General features: G+C 31.9%; 1 protein-coding gene across 3 annotated transcripts; it reads right to left on the bottom strand.

Moving 5' to 3' along the window:
- Positions 1 to 26,143, bottom strand: LOC143058704 (uncharacterized). 3 transcript variants are annotated; one of them, XR_012973198.1, is made up of 7 exons: positions 26,033 to 26,131; positions 17,325 to 17,648; positions 16,146 to 16,238; positions 14,792 to 14,863; positions 11,297 to 11,386; positions 5,637 to 5,702; positions 1 to 149 (listed from the first exon to the last, which is right to left on the bottom strand). XR_012973198.1 is itself a non-coding variant. In XM_076232163.1 (7 exons), the coding sequence occupies exons 4-7, from the start codon at positions 14,835 to 14,837 to the stop codon at positions 109 to 111; spliced, it is 243 nt and encodes an 80-aa protein (XP_076088278.1). In that variant the 5' UTR covers positions 14,838 to 14,863; positions 16,146 to 16,261; positions 17,325 to 17,648; positions 26,033 to 26,143; the 3' UTR covers positions 1 to 108. The 3 variants fall into 3 exon arrangements, 2 of the variants coding, with proteins under 2 accessions (XP_076088278.1, XP_076088279.1); XM_076232163.1 differs by having other exon boundaries at positions 16,146 to 16,261; positions 26,033 to 26,143; XM_076232164.1 differs by lacking the exon at positions 26,033 to 26,131 and having other exon boundaries at positions 17,325 to 17,460.
- Between the last annotated feature and the right edge of the window lie 37 nt (positions 26,144 to 26,180).

Raw genomic sequence — 26,180 nt, 5'->3', positions numbered from 1 at the left:
TTGGTCTAGATCTTTAATGAAATGTGCAATTTATTTTAGGGCAGTGTGAAATTAATGTGAACGACTGTTCAGGTAAATATTGAAAGTTGTCACATAAGGCGAAATAACTCATAAATCCGTTCTATTTTCTTCCTGCGACGCATGACCAACTGAAATAAGAACAACATTTGTAATTAGATAAACATGATCGTCAATGTATAATTCTAATACAATTTGTATGTAACAATTTTTTTCATTGGCTCAAAGGTGCCGTCAAATCTACAGTTGACCAGGCGTAACTAAGGAGGGACAACCATTTTGAAATGATTGCATCAACAAATGTTCGATTACTACTATACAAGCGAAAATAAAACAACACCTACCTCGAATTTGCCGTTTAAATGTTATTTTATCCGAATTTGAAGCGTACAGGTAACATAATAACCTCCAGTTTTTAAGTTTTCATTTGTATGACGTCACGTTTACCAATGACGTATTTGCGCAAAAATCATTCATAAAGTTTCGCGGATTTTTTTTTATATGTCAAATTTAGACATCTTTCCAAGTTTTATCGTATTATTTCTTTTTGAAATGCATTAGAATCGGAATAACAGTACTGTAGTTGAAGAATTGCCACCGTCATTTGCAACTCTTCAACTACAGTACTGTTATTTCTTAAAGCAAACCGCACATTAGAATACAAGTTTGAAGTTATTTAAAATCAAATTATATGTTTCTGTCATTTCACAAGTAATTTATCAAAAAAAATTTTTTTTGTCTTACAAAATGTATTTTTGAAACAATTGAAATCCAAATAAATTAATTTATTTCTACTTATACATGTTATATGAGGACATTTATCTTTTTTTAAGATTGTTTTTTCATTGAAGAATCAACCCGATCATTTCACATTTTAAACGACGTGTTTTAAGGAATTGCCTAGCTCATGACCTGTGTTAGATTATAATGCAAACTACAGATAACTTAGTCATTAAATGTTTAATGTTGTATATTGACGTGATGTGTATTTAGATCATTCATGATTGCATTATACTTTTGATAAACTATAAAAACCATAGTGCAGCATTACCATATTCCATGCACGTTTCAAGTGCTGTAGTGGGCATATGGATGATTATTTCATGATGATTTCGACTATTGTGTAACAGTGACAATTGTATAAAAATCAGATTACAAAAAATGGAAATCGTTCACTTCCATTACAGTCGCTAAAAATAGTTAATATTGACAACAATATGATTTGCTACAATATAAATCGTGGACGGTATCAAATTATGATGTACCCTAAGATGTATTATATGTCGATCGTTAGGAACTTATAACATTTAAGTATGCGTACGGAAAATGTGATTAAAATATTTTAGAAGCAGATTTTGCATACGGCGTATATATCTCCCAAATGATACGATATCCCCACGCCTGTATTTCTTTTCATGATTTCAATGGGAGAGGGTTGCTTCAGACGGGGGAGCTTTGAACAACGAGTTCCAAATGGTGAAGTTGAAATCATTCCTTCTAAAATTTAACGGACGCCATCACGAGTTGGTTGACCGTTATGGAATAACCTTTACACAGATGATATCGAATATATTTCTTACGTAGTAACTACAATCCAATTCCCTTTTCATGAACGTGACCTACCGAATTTTAAAACATTTTACATTTACATTTACATGAGCAACATTACGGTTACCACATTATCTGCTTACCTTTCCTGAGTTCGAGCACCTGATATAACCCCTAGTTTTCGGTTGGGTTCGTTTTGCCCAGTATTTTGTTTTCTATGTTGTTTCGTGTGTACTTTTTTTTTGTCTGTTTGTCTTTTTCATCTTTAGCCAAGGCGTTGTCAGTTTATTTTCGATTTATGAGTTTGAATGTTCCTCTGTTATCTTTTAATTCTTTTAATTTTGTTCAAAACATATGCATGAAATTTTAACCTCTTAATCTTTAAGTTAAAGCGCCAAATTCTATCAATAAATACCATTTCGGCACCTGATATATATTTCATTTCATTTTGCCATTTGGTTAGGGACTTTCCGATTGGAATTTTGGTCGGAGTTCAGTATTTTTATGGGATTTTACTTTTAACAATACTTGAATATATTCACGATTTTTTGGACATAGATCATGTAGATAGTACAACAAGTTGAACAGGTTCTGATTACCTGATTACCGTTTGGAGCACCCATGAACATCTTCGATTTTTCATATGTTCATGTTGCTATGTATTTAGTGTTCAATGAATTGGTTTGAATAATGTTGTTTGTATAATTGTATATTGATAGATAAAAACAAAGAATGAAAGATACCTTTATTGCTGATGTTAATGCTTTTTCAACAATTCATCAATATGTTTACTTCATGGTTATGGATATATATACATGACATACCTATTTTGCAATTTTATTTGGTTAAACTTTTTAATCAAATATATAAACCTTTTATATGTAAATATCGTATTTCCGCCCATAGCTATGGAATGCCATGACTGTCTTCTGATGTTGATTTTTTAATATGTTCGGTGCTTTATGCATTATGTTCAGTAGTATCTATACTATGTTTAGTAGTATCTACACGTTATGTTTAGTTGTTTTCATATTATGTTCATTAGTTTTCCTATTATGTTCAGTAGTTTTGACATTATCTGCAGTAGTTTTGACATTATGTTCGGTGTATTGGTTATTATGTTTAGTAGCTTCATTATTATATGCAGTGGTATTTAAAATATGTTTGGTACTTCTGATGTTATATTCAGTGCAAAATTTCATTATGTTCAGTACATTCGACATTTTTAATCGGTAGATTCAATATTATTTGCAGTATATTATGTATTCCCTTCAGTGGGTCCGGTTTCTTTAGATTTAGTGGATTATTCATTATGTTCAGTAAAAGTATCAGTATTATACTCGGTTCAATAAATTATATGTTCAGCGGTTGTATCATTATGATGATGCAGAAAAGATTTGGGAAATCAATAACGGAATTTGTTTGAAAAAAACCCGAACGCGGATATTTTTGACGGACGTTTTCTTCATGGTCATCATGTTTATTACGGTATGGAATGAAAATAGCAGAAATGGAAGTAGTATTAAATCGGTTTGATTAACGACCCCACGCTAGATTTTTTTTTACAAGAAAACATTACATGAATCAATTTATGAGATGTCACGACTTCTTGATTGTTGTTTTCTAAACTTACAGTGGCAAATATTTCAGGTAGAATTATTACGGCGAGAAAAATTTTCAAACAAGAAATAAGCATGTTCATGCGTTGTCGTTGATCCACCATTATTATAGAGAGACGACAAAAAAAACAACGACAGCAAAAAACAAAATATAAAAACATTTTCTATGGTTTTTATATTCTTAGAAGGCAACTCTTTATTGTTGGTTGATTGTACATTATATCAACAACACCTTGTACAAATGTTCTTTTTGAAGACAAAAAACAGTTAAATATATTAAACAAAACCATCCGTCACAATGATAACTGAGGGTTTAGACTTGGAGTAACGGAAACCTAACACGAAAAATGTAAATATTTTAATCTATTTGTAATAATTTGGATATATGGCATAACACGCAGATAAAAGAAGATATATCATAAGTAACATAATGTGTTAGTAACATAATACGGTCACTAGCACAATGTGTAACGAATTTATTTTACCGACTATCTTCACATGTGGTATGTAGACTTATGGCCTTATCAATGTGTTTTTAAAGACTTCAGCAATTTAGTTTAAACATGTTGAAGATCCTACTTCCATTTTCTATACAAAAAACAACTACTAACAATGACAACGATGTTACGTTTTAGCTTTACATTCGTTTTATGAATATATTTCAATCGTTTATTATCATTTAACCCTTTCAGATAACATTTTTGTTTTGAAAGGGGAATAACTTTTTACTAAACTCACATGGTTGTTAACCCTATAATATGGTAACCAACCATATATGTTTTAGGGCACCCTATATCAAATACACATAGTCACCACGTGAAGTCCCTCAACCAATCTTATCCCTATAAATCTAACTATGGCAATGGTGTTTCAACGACAGCGCACGCAACTGCTTGTTTCTTGTTTGAAAATTCTTCTTTCCGTCATACACCGGCGTGAAATATTTGCCACCGTACGTTCAGAAAGCAACAATCAATTAGTCATGACTTCTTACAAATTAAGTCAGGCGTTTACCAACATGGGAGCGTGAACCAGACCGATTTAATACTGCTTCCATATCTTCTATTTTGATTTCAGCACGTATAAAAGGTGTCCATAAAGAAAACGTCAGTCAAAATTATCCGCTCTCGTTTTTTTTCTCAACAAATTCCGTTATTGATTTCCCTACTTTTACTGCATCATCATAAGGTTATAACTGCTGAACATATAGTGCATTGAATCAAGTATATTACTGATACTTTTACTGAACATAATGAATAATCCAACGAATATAAAGAAACCGGGACCACTGAATGTAATACATAATGTACTGCAAATACTATTGAATTTACTGAACATAATGTCGAAAGTATTGATAATAATGAAAAAAGCACTGAATATAACGTCAGAAGTACCGAACATAATTTAAATACCACTGCATAGGATAATGAAGCTACTGAACATAATAAACAAAGCACCGAACATAATGTCAAAACTACTGAACATAATGTAAAAATTACTGAACATAATAGGAAAACTACTGAGCATAATATAGATACTACTAAACATAATGCATAAAGCACCGAACATATCAAACAATCCCAATCAGAAGCCAGTCATGGCGTTCCATACATAACCTCAATACAGAGACAGGCATATATTGCAATGTAGAAAATAGATTATTTACTATGTGCAATAACAATATTGTTGAAGATGAATACCATGTTGTTCTATAATGTAATAGATATGGTGATGTAGGAAAACTATACATCAAGAAATAGTATTGGCAATATCCATCCACTTTTAAACCTATACAGTTGTTGTCAGTTCACAATGTTAAAAACTTAATAATTTAGATATTTTTTTCTTTAATATTGAAAAAATCGTAATACATGTATGCAGTTGTATCACTTAGTTATCAACTGATTTGTTTTTCATTCTCCGCCATACATGTATTGTGTATAATTATTGTATTTAATTCCACTGATGCATTCAAAAATATTGTAAAATTGTATATTCTATAAGCTGTATTGCTTTTGAATAAAGTATTATTATTATTATTATTATAAGTTGGTCTTTTGCTTTCTTGTCATGGGGTTGTCATTATGTTTTTAACAATCGACTTATAATGTCCATTTGTTATCTTTTGTTTATTTGATTTTGTTCATAAACTGCACGTCCTGGTTACAACAATTTTAATTTTGAGGTTTTTATATGTTTCAAACATTCCTTTTGTCGGTTTAAAAAACAGTTATATTCTAGATTTTTTCCAACTACTACCACTTGATGACATACATTTGTACAAAAATAAAAAGGCGAAACAACAACCTACGTATTGCTGTTTTTCATTTGAAACAAAACCAACTACAAGTTCAAGATTTACATTAAGATATTTTTTATTGTACCAATACATTTTATATAATACTCATATTCAGCTACATAGGAATTATAGACATGACTGTCAATACTTACTTGAAAGGTGACATAACACAAGTAATATAGCCATGAAGCAACCAAAAATCATCCAATATTCTTTTCCTATAAAATCCCCAAAAAAAATATTGTTACACTATGAGTCGAAAAAAAAAGTTACCTAAGAAGCAACATGTATCTAGAGGTCATTATTGATATTGAAGGCTAACAACATGCTAAAACAGTTGTCAAGAGATAATATGTCCCCTTTTAAATTTGATACTCTGTTTGCATTGCATATTGCATTGCGATAATAGCTGTAATTGAGTACTGCCTAATTTGCAATACACTTGTATGTCTTGTAGATGTATGCAACTATAATATTGCAACTTTTCATTATAAGACCTTTAATTCATCTACACAATAATGAACACCGATCGGTGGAAGAACTAGGCAATGTTTAATCGTTGATTTATTCCTTATTGATTATTTGTCTTATCTGACGGATGATTTGTTTGATCGGTTATATATTCCATATCGTTGATTTGACTTATTTGACGGATTATCTGTCAGAACAACTGTGACAACCCTCATTGATTTAACAGTCAATGAATATATGTAGGACTAGGAGATGCGATTTGGACACAGAAGTGAGATGGCCACGCTTGAGTGCGATGATCTACGCCGAAGTGTGATGGTCTATTTGATACATGCTTGCCAGTTTTGTGTCCTTTCTTCAGACGTTCACTTATCATATAAGTAGATATTTTAATGTAAAACAAAAGGTGGTATTATTGCCAATAAGACAACTCTCCATAAGAGACCAAAATGACACAAAAATTAACATCTATAGATTACCATACGGCAATGATCAATATCCATACCGCATAGTCAGCTATATCAGGCCCCGAAATGACAATATTAAATAATTTGAACGAGAAAACTACCGGCCATACTTATGGTTTGTTTTTAAATTTAAATTCATTATTGACCATCCTTTTTCAATCATAGAAGTTTACGGAAATCAACAATGAACATTTTTTCACTGGTATAGTTATGATTTTGTTATTATCATTATATATGTATGTTGGCCTAATTTATGTTGTGTGGCCTGATAGATGTTTACAGAATAATCTTAGAATTGTGCAGCTTCGTAATCACTGGAACAATCACAGAATGATTGGAACTTTCCATTTGACTTACATAATGGTTCCAGAATGATCCTGATAAAAGGTGTATTATTTAAACTTCTACAGTTTACAAGAAACATTCGTTGTATTTTTTTTAGGACACATATTTCTAGAGTGTTCTAGAAATTTCCATGACAACTATGTATATACAGACACTAAAGTAAAACTCTCAGACATAGCCATCGATATACATTAGTATTCACAGCATTTGGATTGACAGATTGAGAGATCGTACTCTACGATGTTCTACATCTGATGATATTGCGTGACATGGATTGTTCTCAATACATTCGAGTTTAGAATCAAACTCTCTCCATCACGATACTAGTATTATAAACGAAGCACTCATGAAACAAACAACATATTAAGCATGTTAAATAGAACCGTTGGTAGATTTCCACCGAAAAATCCTCCCCGTTTCGCGTAATATTTAAAGTTTATTAGATCTTTATTATGTCAGTAACTGCTAGTAGTTCTTTTTTATTTAGTTTATCATTTTCATTTTGATTACTCACTGTTATTACCTATTCTGACATCGGAGTTTAACTGTGTGTATTAATTTTTCTCTCTTTTATATCTACAGTGGCTAGATGTATAGGGCAGGATTTAGTTAATTTTTATGTAGATGATTTAGTATGACGTTTATTTTTACTGAACTAGTACACTTTTTAGTTATGGGACCAGCTGAAGTCCGCCTCACGACAAAAGTTAAAAAGTCTGAAATTGTTGTCTCAGTTTATTTGAATATTTACTCGACATCTTTATTTGTCTGAATGATCTTTAAAAACATTTCAAATAGTAAGAATTTGTCTAATAAGGTTCTTGGTTTTTCTTGATTAGTGTCTTGACAGTATGTACATTTTTAAAAAGTATCTCTACCTTCCTGTATCATCTGATAAGGGTCTTGTTTAGTTTCGGCCAATTTTTGACTGTCTTAATTCTGTCCCGATCATTCTTGACATATTCTTGACATTCAAAATAATGTCTGAATATGTTTTGATACATTTTTAACAGACTGAAATCTGTCTGAATATATCTCGATAATTTCCTAACGGTCTAAAAGATGTCTTGACACTATCTCAACAGTATAAATTTCGACTGAACTGTGTACAGACACATTCTGCACTGTTTAATATTACTACTGCTGTTATACATGTTATGTACTCATTTCTATTTATACTTAACTAAACTTTGAAGAATACATTTCGTGCACCTAAATGAGAAAACCCAGAATGACCTCCACGGAAGATTGATTTTAATTTATTCTTATTAAAAGTGATTGTTTTAACTTTGAATATATTTCATAATTACTGACAAACAGCATTCAGATTGTTGCCATTTAAAAACTGCCAGTCAAATTTTCTTTTCGTAAATGGGTGACTTAGGGCAGTTTAAAAATGTGACTTACACAGGCTAAATTTGCTCACATGAATTTCACATCAATCTCACGTGAAATTCACATGAAAAATTTCACGTGAGATTCATCTCAATCGAGCTTATACATGAAACTCACGTAAAAATGTTCATGTTAATTTCACGTGAATTGAGATTCACATGAATCTGATTTGAAATTTTTCACATGAATTTCACGTGAAATTTACAACAAAAAAATTGGATATTTTTCATGATTTTAATTAAATTTGAAAATTTAGATGTTATTTGAATTACTCTATTTTAAAAATTCATGTGAATTTCACATGAAAAAATTTTACGTGATTTTCATGTAAAATTCACATGAGTTTCACATGAAAATCACATGAAACTCACAAAAATTGTTTTCACGTGAGTTTCAAGTATAAGCTCGTTTGAGGTGAAATTGATGTGAATTTCACGTGAAATTCACATGAATTTAAATTCACGTGAAATTGATGTGAGTGAAATTTGCCTGTGTAGTGTCTCTTTTGGACCCTGAAATTCATCTTTTTTGTATTTGAGGCTAAATACGGGGGGAAGGGGGGGGAATAATGTGTCCTCATCTTGATTCAAAAACTTGATTCTTTTACAACCAAAAACATTTTGTATTCAAAAGTGAGTGTTGAATGTCAAAATTTGTTATCAAAATTAAACAGTTGTTACAATTCTCTCCTGATTTTTTTCTCTAAAAAAACAAACAAGAAAAACATGTTCAGATCTATACTTTGCATGTCTGCTTGAAATCCATTTCATAGGTCCGATGATGGGACAATTTATATCTTTTTTTAATCTTTTGGAAATTATTAAATATGTTTTAATGTTAAAATAATTCACCATCCGTAGAGTTTTTCTATCACTGTGTAGAACGAACTTAAAAGTAAGTTCAAGTATATTTTTTTTTAGAATTTATAGTACCATATTGCTAATGTATTACTGTATTGCACGGAAAAAAACCTGATACATAATCTATTTCCTATGTCCTGCAAGCACAGGCAGAAGCAGTCGCGGAGTTTGAGTCTTTGTATGCAAATATCTGGATAAAAAACTACTTTAAACGACTTCCACTCAAAAACTGAAATTAGTATCTTCTGCTTGCAGGAAATAGATTATTCATCAGTTTCTTCCATGGAATACAGTATATGGTACTTAGAATTCTAAAAACATTGATACTTAAACTTACTTTACAGTCTTATGCTTAATTTGCCAATGTATAAGTCAATATAAAATAGAAAATGAATTGGGCGATGTGTCAAATAGACAACAACTCGACCAAAGAGTACAGAAACAACCGAAAGCCACCAATGGGTTTTCAATAAGATATGATTTTGACATTGGCAAGATAAGCATATATCAAATGAACTTTGTATGAACCATCGCACTTCAACGTAAACATCATTGCATTTCTGCGTAGTTATCAATAAGATAGCGTCTTAATCACACCAGCGTGATAAGAAAACGCACTCCAGCGTCGAATCATCGCTTCTCACTGTGAAAGCAAATGGAAGGATGAAATATTAATATAACAATTTAGATCCGTATTCACAATTGACAAATCAACATCCGATCGACCGAAAAGGCTCTACTTGTGATGACCTCCGTAAAATTAACGAAGGGAAGATTTCAACTCCACAAATTTGAACTTTTGGTAAAAAGGCTTTCTTGTAAGCAGCAAACCGTTATCAAGAAAATCATATTAGGATATACTTGCCCTGGAATATCGTAAACACTGGAAGCTATATACTACATGTCTATAAAAGCGTAAATTTCATAATGTAGTGGATGAAATCGTTTCTGTTTCCATAAAGTTTAGTTTTCAACCGATCCTCATTGTCAATTTCTAGATTTAGGTCAAGATTGAAGGTAGACTACATGTAGCTGTATCTGTTGTATCCTTAGTCGCAAGTTCATTGGGATAAATGAATTCAACATAGTCAGCAATTTTGAAATATTTAGTGAGAGAACATCATCAATATAGCGGATAGTAGTTTAAAGGGATACTGCTTACTTTTATCCTTCGTTGGAAGAAGTTCTTGTATGAGGTCATTTGAGTAAAAAAACAAATAGACAAGAAAAGAGGGATGGAAGATACCAGAGGAAAAGTCAAACTCTTAAATCGAAAATAAGCTGACAACGTCATGGCCAAGAATGAAAACAAGACAAACAGACAACCAATAGCACACATGACACAATATGTAACACTAAAGTTGTTCATATTATAACAAATCCGGTAAGTAGTCTAATATGTGAGGTCACATTCATGAAAGAGAAGGGGATTGTATTTACGACGTAAGGACCATATACGATATTATTTGAGAAACGGCAATTCTATAATGGTCAACCAGCTCGTGATGGCGTCCGTAAAATTTACAAAGAGATAATTTCAACTTCACCATTTGGAACTCATGGTTTAATATCTTCCTGGTGAGCAGCAATCCTCTATCAAGAAAATCAAGAAGTGGGGCGCGTTTGATGTCATTTTAAAGTCGATCATTTGTTGAAAAAGCCGTCCTTCTAATGTATCGTATAGATTGTCAAACAATATTTTCATCGCTTGAGAGTAATTATATTCATAGCAGAATCTGTTCTTTCCAGATACGAGATACTTGTATTTACGTTGTCTTTCTATATTAGAAAACAAAACAGGGCCAACCTTTTGAATGTGTATTTTAGTTGATAAATGATAATACTTGTGTGCAGCCTAGAAACAACAGTCAGAAGTTTTGTGCTGCTGCAAGATAAAAAAAAATATGAGCTGACCATTGTAGACAAGACACAGTAAGCTTTACACCCGGAACTAAATTATTTAAGAAATGTAAACATTCATACATATACAAAAGTATCACATTTTTTATTAATAGAATCGATCAGAAATTCGTTTTACGTCTTGCTAGTATTTGTTAAAGCTGATAACGAATAGGTTCGGTACATTGTTTACCTTGTTAATGCTACAAATGATATGAATTCAATTAACGTGTCTCGAACAAATTTATAATTCGAAAACTTTTTTTTAAATGTTTCAAAACCATAGTCGATTGGATGTTTCGTCATATCATTATAGTATGCAATATAACGGATTTTACTTTTGCTATGCGTCATTTCAAATTATTAGAATCAAACCTTCACAATTTTGTTCTGCTGCTCCAGAAAAGTATGGAATTAGTAATGAAGCAATACCCAGCATAGTGGTCATCAATGACTTCAAATGGTCTGAAAAAGAGCAATAGAGTTATGAAAAGTTAAATTGGTTTAATCAGATCATGTGTCCAACTCTTACTTAAAATTATCTGACATATTGGTCTGTTTACTTTCTGTACTTATTGAATATTGCATCAGTGTTTACGGTCCTTGCCAGAAACGCTTAATCACAGGACTTATCTATTAATCTTAGTGTTAAACATAATGTTAGAAGTTAATAACCAAAACGATTATGCACTTTTGCGATAACTGTTGTCAATCTTGTCCTTTCTGCTTTAGTTTTTCTTTATAAAAGAAAATAATAGCAACTAGTTAAGCTCTTGAATAAATATACACTATAACACACCTGCGAAATTGCGGTCATTTAGAGCATTGTTGAAAGTGTGTAAACTGCTACAGAGAGAATGTTTGTAAAATATTTTGTGTCTGGAGAATTTCAAAAAAGTACCTGGAGACAGCACAATTTCTCCAAATCTGTATATTTTTGGGGTTTTCTGTCAAATTTCATTATTTTCATGTTTCTGCATACTATGAACATACGTATACTATAAATAAAGTGTATTTGCTATAAACTATCAATTTCAAGTTTCTTCTCTAACAGGTCGGGACCACTACCTTATATTGAAATGCATAAATTAGCATACTTATGTTCTCGCACATGTAATTGTTTATTTACATGTGACGCAATTTATTTTTACCTAGGTTTTTAACCAATCCACTAAATGAGTAACAATGCATGATGGACTACTACGTGTTTACAATCAACAGAGAACACGTGTTATTTACTGTAATACAACACATTTTTTCGTGCAATGCGGGATTTACAATTTCGCTTAGTTTTTCATTTTGTGTATCCTCATTTATAGTTCGTGATGCAAAGTATTCCTTTCATGCTCAGATTAACGAAGAGTTGTTTCTATGCGAAGAAAAAAGGGTTTGAATTACCCGATATATAACCATTAATATGTTTGATGATGACACGGAGATTTCATGTATTCGTCCACCAGACAGCAACGAAACAACAGCGAAAAACACAATTACCCATGAGACAAACTTTCTAGACCGTAGTGTAAAGTAAGCCGTCGATAACAGCCGGTGCTAATATTCACGAGTACAGCAATTTGCGTATAGACAATTAAAGGCAAATGTGTGACCCTTGAATTTTGTGTTCGTAAAAAAGGCGAAAAAATATTTTCATACATGACAGTGTTAACAAAATCTATAGGACTTGTATTTATTTTTTGTCACATTTCAGTATATCATACTTCCAAGCTGTTCCCTTAATTTTGAAGGTAGTGAAGTCAGCAACTGTAGTTTCATTTTGTTTTCGTTTTTTAACGGGCTGGAACATTTGCCAAACTGAATAAAATCATTACAGCTGATTTCCTAATGTTTGCAAAGTAAAACTTTGGTTGGTTTGCTTGCTATGTGTGCATAGTTGTTTATACAAGCTTTGAAAATAAGATTGACATCTTTAAACAATATATATATATATAGGCATAGTTTAACTTGTATATTTTATATTTGAATTTAATTGGTTGTTATCCTAATATGATTGTACAATATACAAATAAAGCAAGCAATCTAACCAAAGTTTTGCTCTACATGCATTAGGAAATAAGCTGTAATGATGTTATCCATATATTATGTATGTGCGACGAGATGGAAAATTTGATATGTTTTGTGAAAATTGCAGCGTTGGATCTAATATAAAAAAGAAGATGTGGTATGATTGCCAATGGGACATCTGTCCACAAGAGACCAAAATGACACAGAAATTAACATGTATATGTCACTAACGGCCTTAATTATATAAAAAATTGAACGAAAAACAATAATGAAACACATAAACAAACGACAACCACTGAAATACAGGCTCCTATATATACAAACCTATATACGTTTTTATTTATTAGATATATTTCTTCTCCTTTTATATATGATATTGGGCCGGTTTTTTGTTGTTGTTTTTTTTTGGGTTTTTTTTGTTTGGATTGTTTTACACAAGTAATTGTTGGGTCATTTATAGCGTACTTTTCGGCATTGAACCTGTGACTGCTTACTTTACTAGATTATGTATTTATTGGAAAGATTTCTCATTTGGCACTCATACCTCATCTACTTATATCTATATACAAAGCACATATTTGAATACAAATAATAGGTAATATGGCACCATCTGTGATCCAGAGGCTTTAAACATTGGAGATATTTTACATACGTCAATATGACAGCAACCGAACAATAAAAAACCTCTGAGGTATATTTTGTGATAAAATTAGCAACGAACGGACTTTATCGATGGATGAAGCTATACAAAATGTATTAAGCTATATACCATATTCGCTCAGTGGCGGGTCCAAGGAGAGGGGTTCAAGGGGTTGGACCCCCTTTTTTTGAACGATCAACGCATTTGAATGGGGACATGTAGTTATGTAGTTGGAACCCCCATCTCCCCTTTTTTATACTGGGTTAGGACCCCCCTTTTTAAAATGGCTAGATCCGCCCTGCCGCTTTCATAACACTTATTTTTAGCATACTGAATATTATGATGTTCTTACTTTCAGTTCAGATCCTGACAAAAATTTTACTCATCCAGTACAGAAAGAAGTGTTTCATTGAAAGTTTTTGTGTTTTATCTAGGCAGAAATGATTTTTGAATGACATTATACAGGTTTAAAAGAGCTCAAACAAATTTCATAATGGACAGTGGTCATTTCATCTGAAATTTCACTGTTTCAGGTCGTAAAATTATTGCACAGGTACAATGCATAACAATGGACAAAAAACCTGTTCAACAACTTTAACAAGGCGAAATTGAAAGTCGAATAGTGAAGCCCGTAAACAATACTTTTTTAATCTGAGCATGCAAATCGAAGATTATGTTATATATTTTACAATAATCATATTCGCAGAACAAAAACATATAATTTGAGAATCCCAGACACTATATTAGTTGACAGTTTTTCCACTAATTCCACGTGTTTTCCCTTGTAGTAAATTCATAGTAGCCCACAATGCATTGTAGCTCATTGAGTCGATTGGTCAGTTTTTCAAGGCCGTATTGGCCTTGTGTTTGGGAAATTACTATGCAAATATATTCTGACGTAAAGAAATCTAGAGTTCTCGACCTGTCTAAGGCGATCACTGCATTATTATATAGAAAGTCTCTATCAATGCGAAAGTATTTGCCCTTTTCCCGAGTTCTCTGATGAATATAATGTGCACGTTTAAAACCGGAAGTCTTGTATGACTTAAAAGTTGGTCTGACATCCCGGAATTGGTTTCTTAATAATGTATACTCGATGAGAAATATTGATACAACTTAATATAACATATTAATAGAATGTATCATCTTTATATTCATGATATCAACCAGATATAATAAGACTGGTCCTAAAAACAAAAGAAACATACCATGGAAGAATTTGTTTTCCAAAACAATCCATTTTCTTTCCAACATCCATGTCTTACATAAATGTTAAGCACCTACAACATTTTATATAATTATTTATCAAAGTAAGTAAGTGTTTCATCTTACATTATTCAACATAGACATTTTTAAAGCATTATACTGAGTTAATTTTGAAATGGTTTACTATATAACGTAATGCTCTCAGATTAAAGCTTTGTGTATGTAAAGTATCAACCATGTACTAAGTTTGAGTAGAGTTTGAGGAACGCTGGCAATACTACCCAAACTGTGTGTGAGCCTTTTCCAAGCCAAGGGCTTCTAAATCCCTAGAACTTCCTTTTTTGTTTGTTTGTTTGTTTGTACTTGTCTATCCCAAATTCATGCATTTGGTTTTGATGTTATATTTGTTATTCTCGTGGGATATTTTCTGATGATTGGTCCGTTTCTGTGTGTGTTAGTTACATTGTAGTGTTGTGTCGTTGTTCTCCTCTTATATTTATGCGTTTCCGTCAGTTTTAGTTTGTTACCCCGATTTTGTTTTTTGTCCATGGATTTATGAGTTTGAACAGCGGTATACTACTGTTGCCTTTATTTAAATAAAACTAATTGGCCGATTTTCCTTATTTCATATATCGACATTCTGTTTCGTTTAAAACTTTATTCATAATTTTATTCTATTTTTTTTTTTTAACTTTTGCTGTGTTTTATCATTGCTAAACGCCTGATAAGAAGCGACTTCGCTAACGTCTTACTTTCTTCGTTTCATTTAGTTTCTAGTGGATAAAATTGAGAATGGAATTGGGGAACGTGTCATAGAGATAACAACCCGACCAAAAAGCCAAAGGCCAACAATGGGTCTTAAACGCATCGAAAAAACTCCTGCATCCGGAAGCATGCATTAGGACCACTGCAAAAATACGGCGGGGATACACATGTTTTTGATATCTCAACCTTCACACTATAACTCTTGCTATAATGGGGGAAAAAAGACACACAAACACGCATAGTATTACTCAGTCCAAAGGAAGTTCGAGTCGAATGTCAAAAAAGATAACAAAAGAAACTAAACAAAACGACCTATAATGGTTTACTTTTATAAATGGTTATTTGCATGGAGAGTTGTCCCATTGGCACTCATACCACATCTTCCTATATTTATGATACTTAAATTAACAAAGAACTACTATCAGTTACTGACATGCCGGCAAAAGACCCAAATTAAACTTATTGAAAATTATTCGTAATTACACAACATCCAAACTCATGTATGTATGTATGTAAGTATGTATGTATGAATGTATGTATGTATAGATGGACGGATGGATTGATGGATGGATTGAGATATTTTATATTTACATCTGTTCCACACTTCCCAGATAACAAAGCATGACAATATGCCACCTGCTGCTCCAATGTATGACCATCCTAGGAATTCGTATGAACAGTTATCTGAAAATATTTATATCAAATGACTTCAAATGCATAATATATTTCAAACCAGGTCGGACAAGGAATTTGATCTGATTTTTTAGTTTTTCCATGTGTATCATGCATATGACAGGTAAGCTCTCACTCAGATCTCCGGTTTTCCTATATTTTACACATGTTTATAAAATTGTAAAGCTGGAACATACATGTAGATCTTTTGATTGATATGTTTCATGCTTATATTTCTTTTCAGATTTTGGTTGCATATTAATATTTGCCTTTTTACATGTTTAAAAAATATTTTCAACATTTTCGATTGTTATGCCGTCCGTAAAAGTAAAAAAAAAACCAGAAACTAACATGTTTAATTCTTGCAATGCTTACGAATAAAAAAATAACCGTTTCAATGCATTAAAGGTCGAACATTGACCGTGTCTTTAGCAAATTGTACTTTTAATGTATTGTAATTATTTGAAAAGCATATCAGTCTTTACACTGTATTCATTGATACTGTAAGAGTGTGCTACTGACCTAATATGGTATATATGGCCTCAGTAAATTCCATATGTGGTGAGAGCGAAACTCAAATCCCCATATCGAATTTACTGACCCAATATATACCACATTACGTCACTAGAACACTATGTAACCAAGTTATCTTTGATTCTTCTTTTGGTAAAGGACTTTCCGTTTTTATATTTAACTATGGAAACTTAAACATATTGCTGCATTTCAACATATAGATGTTTGCCATTTGGTTACAATGATAAATATGTAAAACAGTGGTTCAATTTTTTTCTACAATATAAGTTCATTTGTAATTTTGACCGAAGTCTTGATGAAGGTAGTCACATGCATAGTGAACTAATTTAGGACGTCAACATTTATATTTTGAGGTTTAAAGATAACCACGACACCGTTGAGGTAATAAAATCTATAAGTGATTATCTATTATGATACAATTATTGTTGACATTAGTATATCTGTCAAAGTCATTCTTCATGTAGTCAAATGGATCTCATTTTCTTTATTTAGAAGCCAGTAATTTTTTTTGTATTCTACTGATTCGTTTTGAATATCTTGGAATATAAAATCTTAAAGTTTTACCAGATTTTAATACGTTAACAAACACAGTTGCGTTATGTATGTTGGTCCCATGAGTGCATGTCCACGGTCCATTTAGGCTGTCATCAATATGCCGGTTTAGAGTAAGCACGGTTGTGTTAGTTTTTAGATTCTGCAATATTTCATTATTGTTGATTGGCACGCAATACGATGTCGGAAATGGCATCACACAAAAGCCTTCTTCTTCATTTGACGGGTTACGGAATTCAACAGCCAGATGCAAATTATCAACCTTACATTGAAGGGCAATATGTTTTCCTTCAATGTTCCATGTCAGACATATATCTATGTCACAATAATAAGCAGCTGAAAGATAAAACATAAAAAAAAGAAACTCAGTGTGCATCATTTTTAAATAACAATTCTCATAACCACAAAGCAAGATGCGGCACGAGTAGTCTCAGATTTACTTCAAATTTGGTTTGTTGGTAGTTATCGATTAACTAACAAGAAATGTTGATGCCGCTGTTGCCATGGTAACGGGTCCCCTTGGATTTTGACTCAAAAATGCATATTTTGACTTACAAAAACGATCCATTTTAAGCAGGTATCATGTACACTTTGTTCATTATAATATAACCCTTTTTGAGTAGATTAAAGAGAAAAATAAGTCTGACGAAAAGGGAAGAAGGGGTAGCACTGATCTAAATAGTGGCGTTTTCAATGTATTCAAGAAAGCAAATTATAGGCATTTTGCATGACATAATTGTACAGTTTTGCATCCACAACCAATTATACTTAGTTAATAAATTGAAACTATCACTGATGCCTAGAAATAATTTGTCAATAAGGTTTGGGAAATAGGTCGCTAGGGTGGTTGTTATGGGAACGTAAAAGTGTCATTCAAGGAATTTCGTGTTTATGGTGAAATTATTTTGACATCGTTATTAAAATAGCTTTAAAACAATGAAAAATACAAAATAAAAATCATTTGGGACATGTTGTGCATTCAATGACCTGAACTGAAAGATAACCTAAAGCTAAATAAAGGCAACAGTAGTATACCGCTGTTCAAAACTCATAAATCCATGGACAAAAAACAAAATCGGGGTAACAAACTAAAACCGAGGGAAGCGCATTAAATATAAGAGGAGAACAACGACATAACACTTTGACCTTTCGACAAAAAACGCACACAAAAATGAATGCTTAAAAAAGCAATAACTCAAATAAAAATCAGTTGAGGATTTCAACGAAGTCCATTTTTTGCCACCCAAGTTCGAACTTGATTTGTTTTTGAGATAATACATGTATTAGTTTCATATCATTTGATGGGCAAACTTTAAGACGTACAAACAGACGTACATGTATGGACGTACGTTTAGTTGGACAAGGGTAAAACTTAATGCCTCTCCGCTTCAGCGGGGGCATACACAAATGTTAAAATTCATTGAAGGACGGAAACTCTACTCTAAATAGAAAATATGTAAATCCCTTTACTCAGAATATTTAAACTCCTGTCAGGTTTTTCTAGATCTGTTTATAAAAGTTTTTAAGATGAAAGACGATTCAAACTTGCATTTTACTCCTATATCTTATTTTAACCATGTTGGCCGTCATGGAATACATTTTAAAGTTCTTTCTCTTATGATGACTGTTGTCTAGTCTGGTATAAGGAGAAGTCTTGTAATTTCATTCGTTTAAACGGTGCATTAGAGTGAAATTAATTTCTCCTGGGTGTTTTCATCAATGTAACATAAGGGGCGTTAAGTTTTCTCGCTTCACAATTATTTTCGCGGTTTTTTATTGCCCATGTAATCATTCACCACGACACCGTCAATCTGAACAGTTCGCTTTTTTCTTGGTAAATTTTACTTCTGGTTAAAAGTTTATTCAGCTATTTGAGAGTTTTTTGTTTGAAACTGATGTTTGAATTATATATTATATGTGTATATATATATGTATGATTATGAATTATGTTCATTTCTTATTAAATATAGAGCATCGGCGTTGTCGTGCGACTATCCACTTTACAAAGTCTTTGGTATTTAGTATAGCCTTTTTATGGCGTGTATATTCAGAGTGTTTATATATATTTGGATATTTGGTACAAATATTGAGTATATTTGGATATTTGGTACAAGTATTAATTATAATACTTGGATATTTGGTACAAGTATTGGTTTTATGTCTACATTGATGGGTTGTTTATACCAAGATAACGGTACAAGATAATTTTGCCGAAAATGTTACATTTTAAACACTAACGTGCGTACTTCACTAAATCCAATCACTGTGTGTTAAAGATTTGAACTGATTTGATCAATGCAAATGCTAAAAGTTTTGTTGGAGGTCTTTGTTTAAAATGGAAGTTACCAAAGTCGTGTTTAGTGTCAACATTAACATATGAAACGCATTTTCACTAAATACAATATTTGCATTCTAATATTAAGACTGAACACAAATAACACCACTTCCATTTAGACAAAAAATGTATTACAATTAGCACACATGCTTAAATTTCAGTATTTGTGCATGTTACAATGATTCAAGTACCTGACACGTACGTGTTCATTGTATTGTCATTGTTCTTATACAAATTATATTCATCTTTCAAACGTAATCTACTTTCTTATTAATAGCGTTAGAGTTTACATGTTTAGCAACTTGTAATAACGCTATATTTCTAGGCCAAAATGGTGTCCTATTTGGCCTAGTCCGTTTGATTATTATTTTCAGAGGAAAATAATTGTTTTTCTAAAAGTTTACGAAGACTAACACAATGTTAGAGTAAATTTCACTTGGCCATGTGGCTCTATCAAAAACTAATAATTTGGTTTAACACACGACGGATTTTGTTTATCTTCCACTGTTGAAATAAACCATTTCTGTTGAACAAACATAGCAATGAGCAGATGCAGTATGGTTCTATAAGTAAGGGAGGACCATTTTAAATTTTTTGATGGGGATAACAGATACTTAATGAAACGAATAAAATTATCAAAATCATGCTGAAAAGGAATAATCAATACTTATAACGAGTGAAAATGATTATTCTGTCTATGCATAACCACTTGCTCGTAAGGTCAATCCCAACCAAAGAAATACACTAGTCATCCTCTTAGCTGTTCTGATACTTCTTCTTGTAGGTTCAAAGGGCTTGTCTTGAAAATAACATTTGGTGTTTTGTGGAGAGTTGTCTCATCGGACGAGATCGTTTCATTATTGTATTTGAAAGAATAATCAGTCTCATAAAATTGAATTGTTCAAATACTTTACTGTTTTAGATTACACATATTATACGTATGTTCTTAAAGAAAACTGCATGTTTAATAAAACAAAATGTTTTTTGTCCCAATGAAACCTAAAATATATTGACGCCGCGTAGTTTTTCTACATAAATAAATGGTTTCTAGGCACTTTTTTAAATATAAATAGATGTTTGCTATGCATTTTTCTAATATAGATACATGGTTGCTAGGCCTTTTTTTCTACCTTAAATGAATGATTGTTTAAAATCGTAAGTGGTGACAACCCCTAGACCTTTGAGGTTAGATTTATGTAATAGTTTATCAGCCCTGAATCAAATGATGTATAGTTGTTAGGTACTTTATTTTATCAAATAAGGGTGGTTGCTAAACACTTTTGAAATGACCTTGACTCTTTATTGTGCATATGTAAATAATACAGTTGCTTTCACCGTCCTGGACATTTCCTCAATGTGTAGTATGCCTCTTTCTATTACATTTCCTTTAAAATTTCAATTAATATATACCAAATAAAAGGTAAAAGTCATCGGGTCAAATATTTGGTAATTTAATTGCCAATAGTTTACACATCATAGCCATTCAATACTTATTACTTTTTGTGGATTATCTTAACAACATGGCCACATTTGAAAATGACACATTTTTTGTTTCCAAAGCAACTATCCTAGAACCCAATTTCCTAAACATTTTGTTATAATTTATTGACATGAAACATTGATACGTTTTATTTATTACCACAGATTTAATGGAGATGGATGCAAAAAATGTCCATTCTGATAATGCAAAATGTGTAAAATTTGTCTCCTCAACTATAATGAAAAATGACCTTCGGTTGTAACAATATTCAGCAAAATATTTTTTATATATGACATTGTCATTTTGTTTTTTAAGTTTCATGTTTCTGAAAAAAACATTTACAAATATCGTTATAAAAAACCTGGTTTTCATGACGAAAATAGATGTTTTGTCAATGCTAAATTACTCAAAATGTACAGGAAATATCATTTACTTGGTTTCCATGGCAACCGTGGTCTATCAACATTTTGGTGGGCTTTTTTCTTACTTTTTGACAAGATCACATGTTTTGGCTTTGTTTCAGACAATTCAGCGACTATGAGTGCCGACCCCTTATATAAAATGGTTGATGGTTATAGAGAATTACTCTTAAAAATGGAGGCATCATTATATTGTGTATATAAAAAAGAAACGTTGATGAATTTGCTTTCTTGTTGTACAAGAAAATTGAAGCTTTTGTGTAGTCATCTATTTATATGTTTTTGCGTTAGGTTCGAGTTTAATTTGATGTACACATATGGTTTATTTCTAGGCTTACTCTTTTGTGTTTTTCCTTTACTGCGTGCATTTACTTCTATGCGGCTAAGTTAAGAAACTTTGAAACGTTAAAAGTTATATACAAATGATATGAAATTGATGCCACTGTCATACGAGTGAGATGTATAATTAACAGGTTCAATCCACAATTTTCTAAATAAAAAGAAAATGTCTGTACAAAGTCAGGAATATGATAGTTGTTATCAATTCGTTTGATGTGTTTCAACTTCAGATTTTGATATTTGAACTTTTCGTTTTGAATTTTTCTGGGAGTTCAGTATTTCTGTGTTTTTTTGTTCTTTTTTGCAAGAAAAAAATGGTTTAAACCAACATTCCAGATTCTAAATTGTTTAATTTAAATATTCGTGAAATTTTGGTTATGATCGCTTAAGGTCTGGTAACTTTTACAGGGGTAAATTGCCCTATTCAAATTGTTTCAAAAAGTTACTACACTGAATGAAACCCTTAAATTTTTTTGAAAGATCCTTGTGCTTTCTTGTTAATCAAGAGTGCTGCGCATATTTCTAGAAAATAAAACTTTAAAGAAAACAATATTTTAAGTTAACCTGGCAGCATATAACGTCAAAATATAGGTTCGTTCCTATTTTGACTACAGCTTCATATTCGATAACTGTGCAGCCCTTTTCTATTAGGTGATATCCTTAACTTTCTATTTCAGTTTAATTGTTTTTGAGAAATATCGTCACTGGTAACCCGTTTTTTTTTAAATTGAGAATTGTAACTATGTTTTCGTTACATTTGTCTTCGTTATTCAAGCACTTTGCGGACTCGTACAATCAATTACTGCAAGGATGTTGAAACAGTAAGCGATGCGTATTGACATTATTAACCTCAACAATTTCGGGTTATTGACGGTTTCTGTTGAAATTGTTTGACCTCTGTAGAAACCAGCTAAAATAAAATAAGTTTTCTGTGTTATTTATGCCCTCTTTATGCTTCACTTGTATGTAGACACTTTAATTTACCCCCAAGGGTTTCCGCTGGCCCATTTTCGCAATGTGCGAAAATAATAAATGTGGTTATTAAAATTCGTCATTTGCGAAAGAATTTGGTAAAAAATATATATATAACGATTTTATGTCATCCCTTTCTCTACGTTTTCCGTTTTTCTCGAACTTTACCTGATCAGACAATACTCGTTAAGATTTTGACAGAAAGTCAATACTCAGCAGATTGCATGTTATAGCTATCGACAATAAAGGACTAATTAATAAAGGCATTGATTGTATAGTTTGAAAAAATGATATGGTGAAATGGCGTACGTCACATCAAAGATTTGTATAGTGATCATAGAAATCCGTGGTCAAATGTCACATGAAGTGTAAAATCTCAAGTTTGTTTATTTGCAGACGACTGCCTACTTTTTCGAGAGATTAACAACCCATCAAACTCTCCTAGAAGATCTAAAAGCTCTGGAATTATGAGCACTAAATTGAGGAATGAAATTTAACGCATAAAATGCTAAATAATGAGCTTCAAACAAAATCTACACACTTTTACCAACTAGACAACAACAAACTATAACAGGTACAAACAAATACTTACCTAAGTCTTAATATATCTGATGACCTAAAATGGACCAGCCACATAGGGAAAACAACGACAAAGGCAATTGTTCACTAGGGTTCCTGAGAAGAAACTTACGCCAGTTCCCCCAAGAGTGCAATAAAAACTAGGATACTTAGCCATAATAAAATCCGTACTAGAATATGGTGCTGTCATCTGGGACCCATTCACCATCAGGAGAACAGGAAATAGAAAGCATACAAAAAAGAAGACCACGTTTCATCTTGCACGATTATTATAAATCCAGATAAACCGGGTGCGTCTCAAACATTCTTTCTAAGCTGAAACTACGACCTCTCAAAGAATAAAGGAAACATCAGAGGCTGACTATGTTCTACAAAATGGTTAAGGGATTGGTGCCGGCTATCGATCCAATTGATTACTTGCAAGAGATCAGAAACAAACTCCAAGGCAAAAAACTTTAGTGACTTTCAATTCACAAACTTCGTAGAAAGACAAGAAACCAGAAATTGCAGATCGTACAAACTGATAAACTGCAAAACAGACATTCGAATGAACTCTTTTGTTTTTCTTCCAAAAATACAATAGTGCATTGCAACCATCCGGACGAGCTAATTGGATGTTAAAAGACATTTGAGGGTTTCACTGCTGCCATCCAACGTTTGAACTAACCAGTCCCCTCTCCTTCCAATACGCATATGTTCGCGATCGGATCCTGCACTGTGTTACAGACAAGTACAGATACACATACAGAAAGGTTTCATAAACCCCTTGGCAACGCACGTTATCGAATCAAACTTTCGACGTCTCCTCTCCTTCTTTTAATGATAACCCAGAAAAGAAAACTATTGTTATGATGAAAAATGTTAAAAAACAAGAAAAATATCTGATTTAAAACATTAACCTTTGAACATGTTGACTTTGCTATAGATAATTGATTTGAGAGAGTACTTTATAAACGACGTGTTTCAAGCAAAGTTTTACGTCTCAACTTTTTCATTTATATAGAAAAGTGAAACTGTCGGTATGAAGAAATCTATGCAAAAGGTTGGGAACAATGAGAGAAACCCTTCAATGTAATGACTATACGTTAAAGAGGGATAAATTTCAAAATCTTTTTTTTTTTTGTTGTAAAAAACACTATTTAGTACAAAAAGACATACTTTTCTTTTGAAGAAAGTTTCCAAAAGAACTGTACTTCTTTCTGGTCAAAATATGTCCAAGAATTCTGTTATATTCCGGTACTGATATCATGTATATCTTCTTTATCGAAAGTAGGTGGTTCCTCATTTAGAAAAGTTGTTTAAAATATAATGAATGTTCCCCCTTTTAAGTTAAAAAAAAGTTCTTCTTGAAAAAGAAAATGTTGCGTTTATTCATTACAGTGTAAGTTTGAGAGAATAATCATAGACAACAATGTGCAAACTCATCTTATTAAGGGGGGAAAAGGGGGGGGGGGTAAAAAAGAAAAATTAAACGAAAAATATACTTATGTTACTTGGCGATGAGAAATAATAAAGTGGCAAAAATATATATTGTTTTGGCCAAAGAGGTGACGAAAAACAATTTGACTCAGGATAAATCCTGCCCCCAACTCTGCTACAGTACAGGACTGTCAAAATATGTGCAGTTCAACTTTCAGTATGAGTATAATTTGTACTACCAATCTCTATGCAAATTAGGTCCATGTAATTATAAAGAGTAGTCTTATATTGTATAGTTTGGTTATCTGAATTTTTCTGTACATATGTTATGTTTGTCATTGGTTCTCTTTATCAACTTTTCACTTTCATCCAATTGATTTGTTCATTTGAGACTATTTATATTGTATATATATATATATATATATATATATATATATATATATATATATATATATATATATTATATATATATATATATATATATATATATATACAACTCGTCTAAACATCAACCCAACAATGTTAGATCTGTAAATTTGCTTTCGCAAATTTTTGGTTCTTTCCTCGCCGGGATTCGAACCCATGCTACTGTGATATCGTGACACCAAATCGCCTGCACTGCAGCCGTCCCGCTAGACCACACGACCACCTGGGCTCTATATATATATATACTGATATCTTACTGTATGTTTTGTGTGTATGGCATCAGTTTTGATTCATTAATATATTTATTTTATTTTTCTACTCTGTCTATGGAATTTAAATTTGTCAATTATTGGTATTTTTTGATACTCAAACACCAGGGTTTAAATTATCTCCCGTGTTGATTGACACTTTCAACCTTATAGTAGGTTACTTTTAAATGTATAACTAGAAAATAAGAAATCCGAAATTTAGCTGGTAAATATTCATAAAATTTTCCATTGCATGGAATTTAAAAGCACCAGGTACCGCCTCCTACAATCGTAATCAAAAACTTTACATCTGAATCCATGACTGAATGTTTCATTTGTCATTATTTACACTTTTATCTACGGATTTATCAGGGTTAAACTTTTCTGGTTTTAATGTATTGAATTTTGTATTGTACTAACCTCAGTTGGTAAAAGCAGTACAATTTACAAGATGAACACTTAAACTAAATGGCTATGTGGTATGTAAATGTTCCTGTACTTACGTGTAAAATATATTATAAGAATAAAAACATAAGTCTGTATCATTTCTTCGATTGTTTTGTTATTCAAGTTGAAGCAGCCATTTAATTTATTTGTTTTAATAGAATAGATTATAGAGATGATTACCTCATCTGTTTGTGTAGGTTGGTA

The sequence above is a fragment of the Mytilus galloprovincialis genome, chromosome 14 (assembly GCF_965363235.1).
Source record: "Mytilus galloprovincialis chromosome 14, xbMytGall1.hap1.1, whole genome shotgun sequence".
NCBI classification, from domain to species: Eukaryota; Metazoa; Mollusca; class Bivalvia; order Mytilida; family Mytilidae; genus Mytilus; species Mytilus galloprovincialis.
The sequence above is the reverse complement of the archived record's forward strand: the minus strand, read 5'-3'. Positions and strand labels throughout refer to the sequence as shown.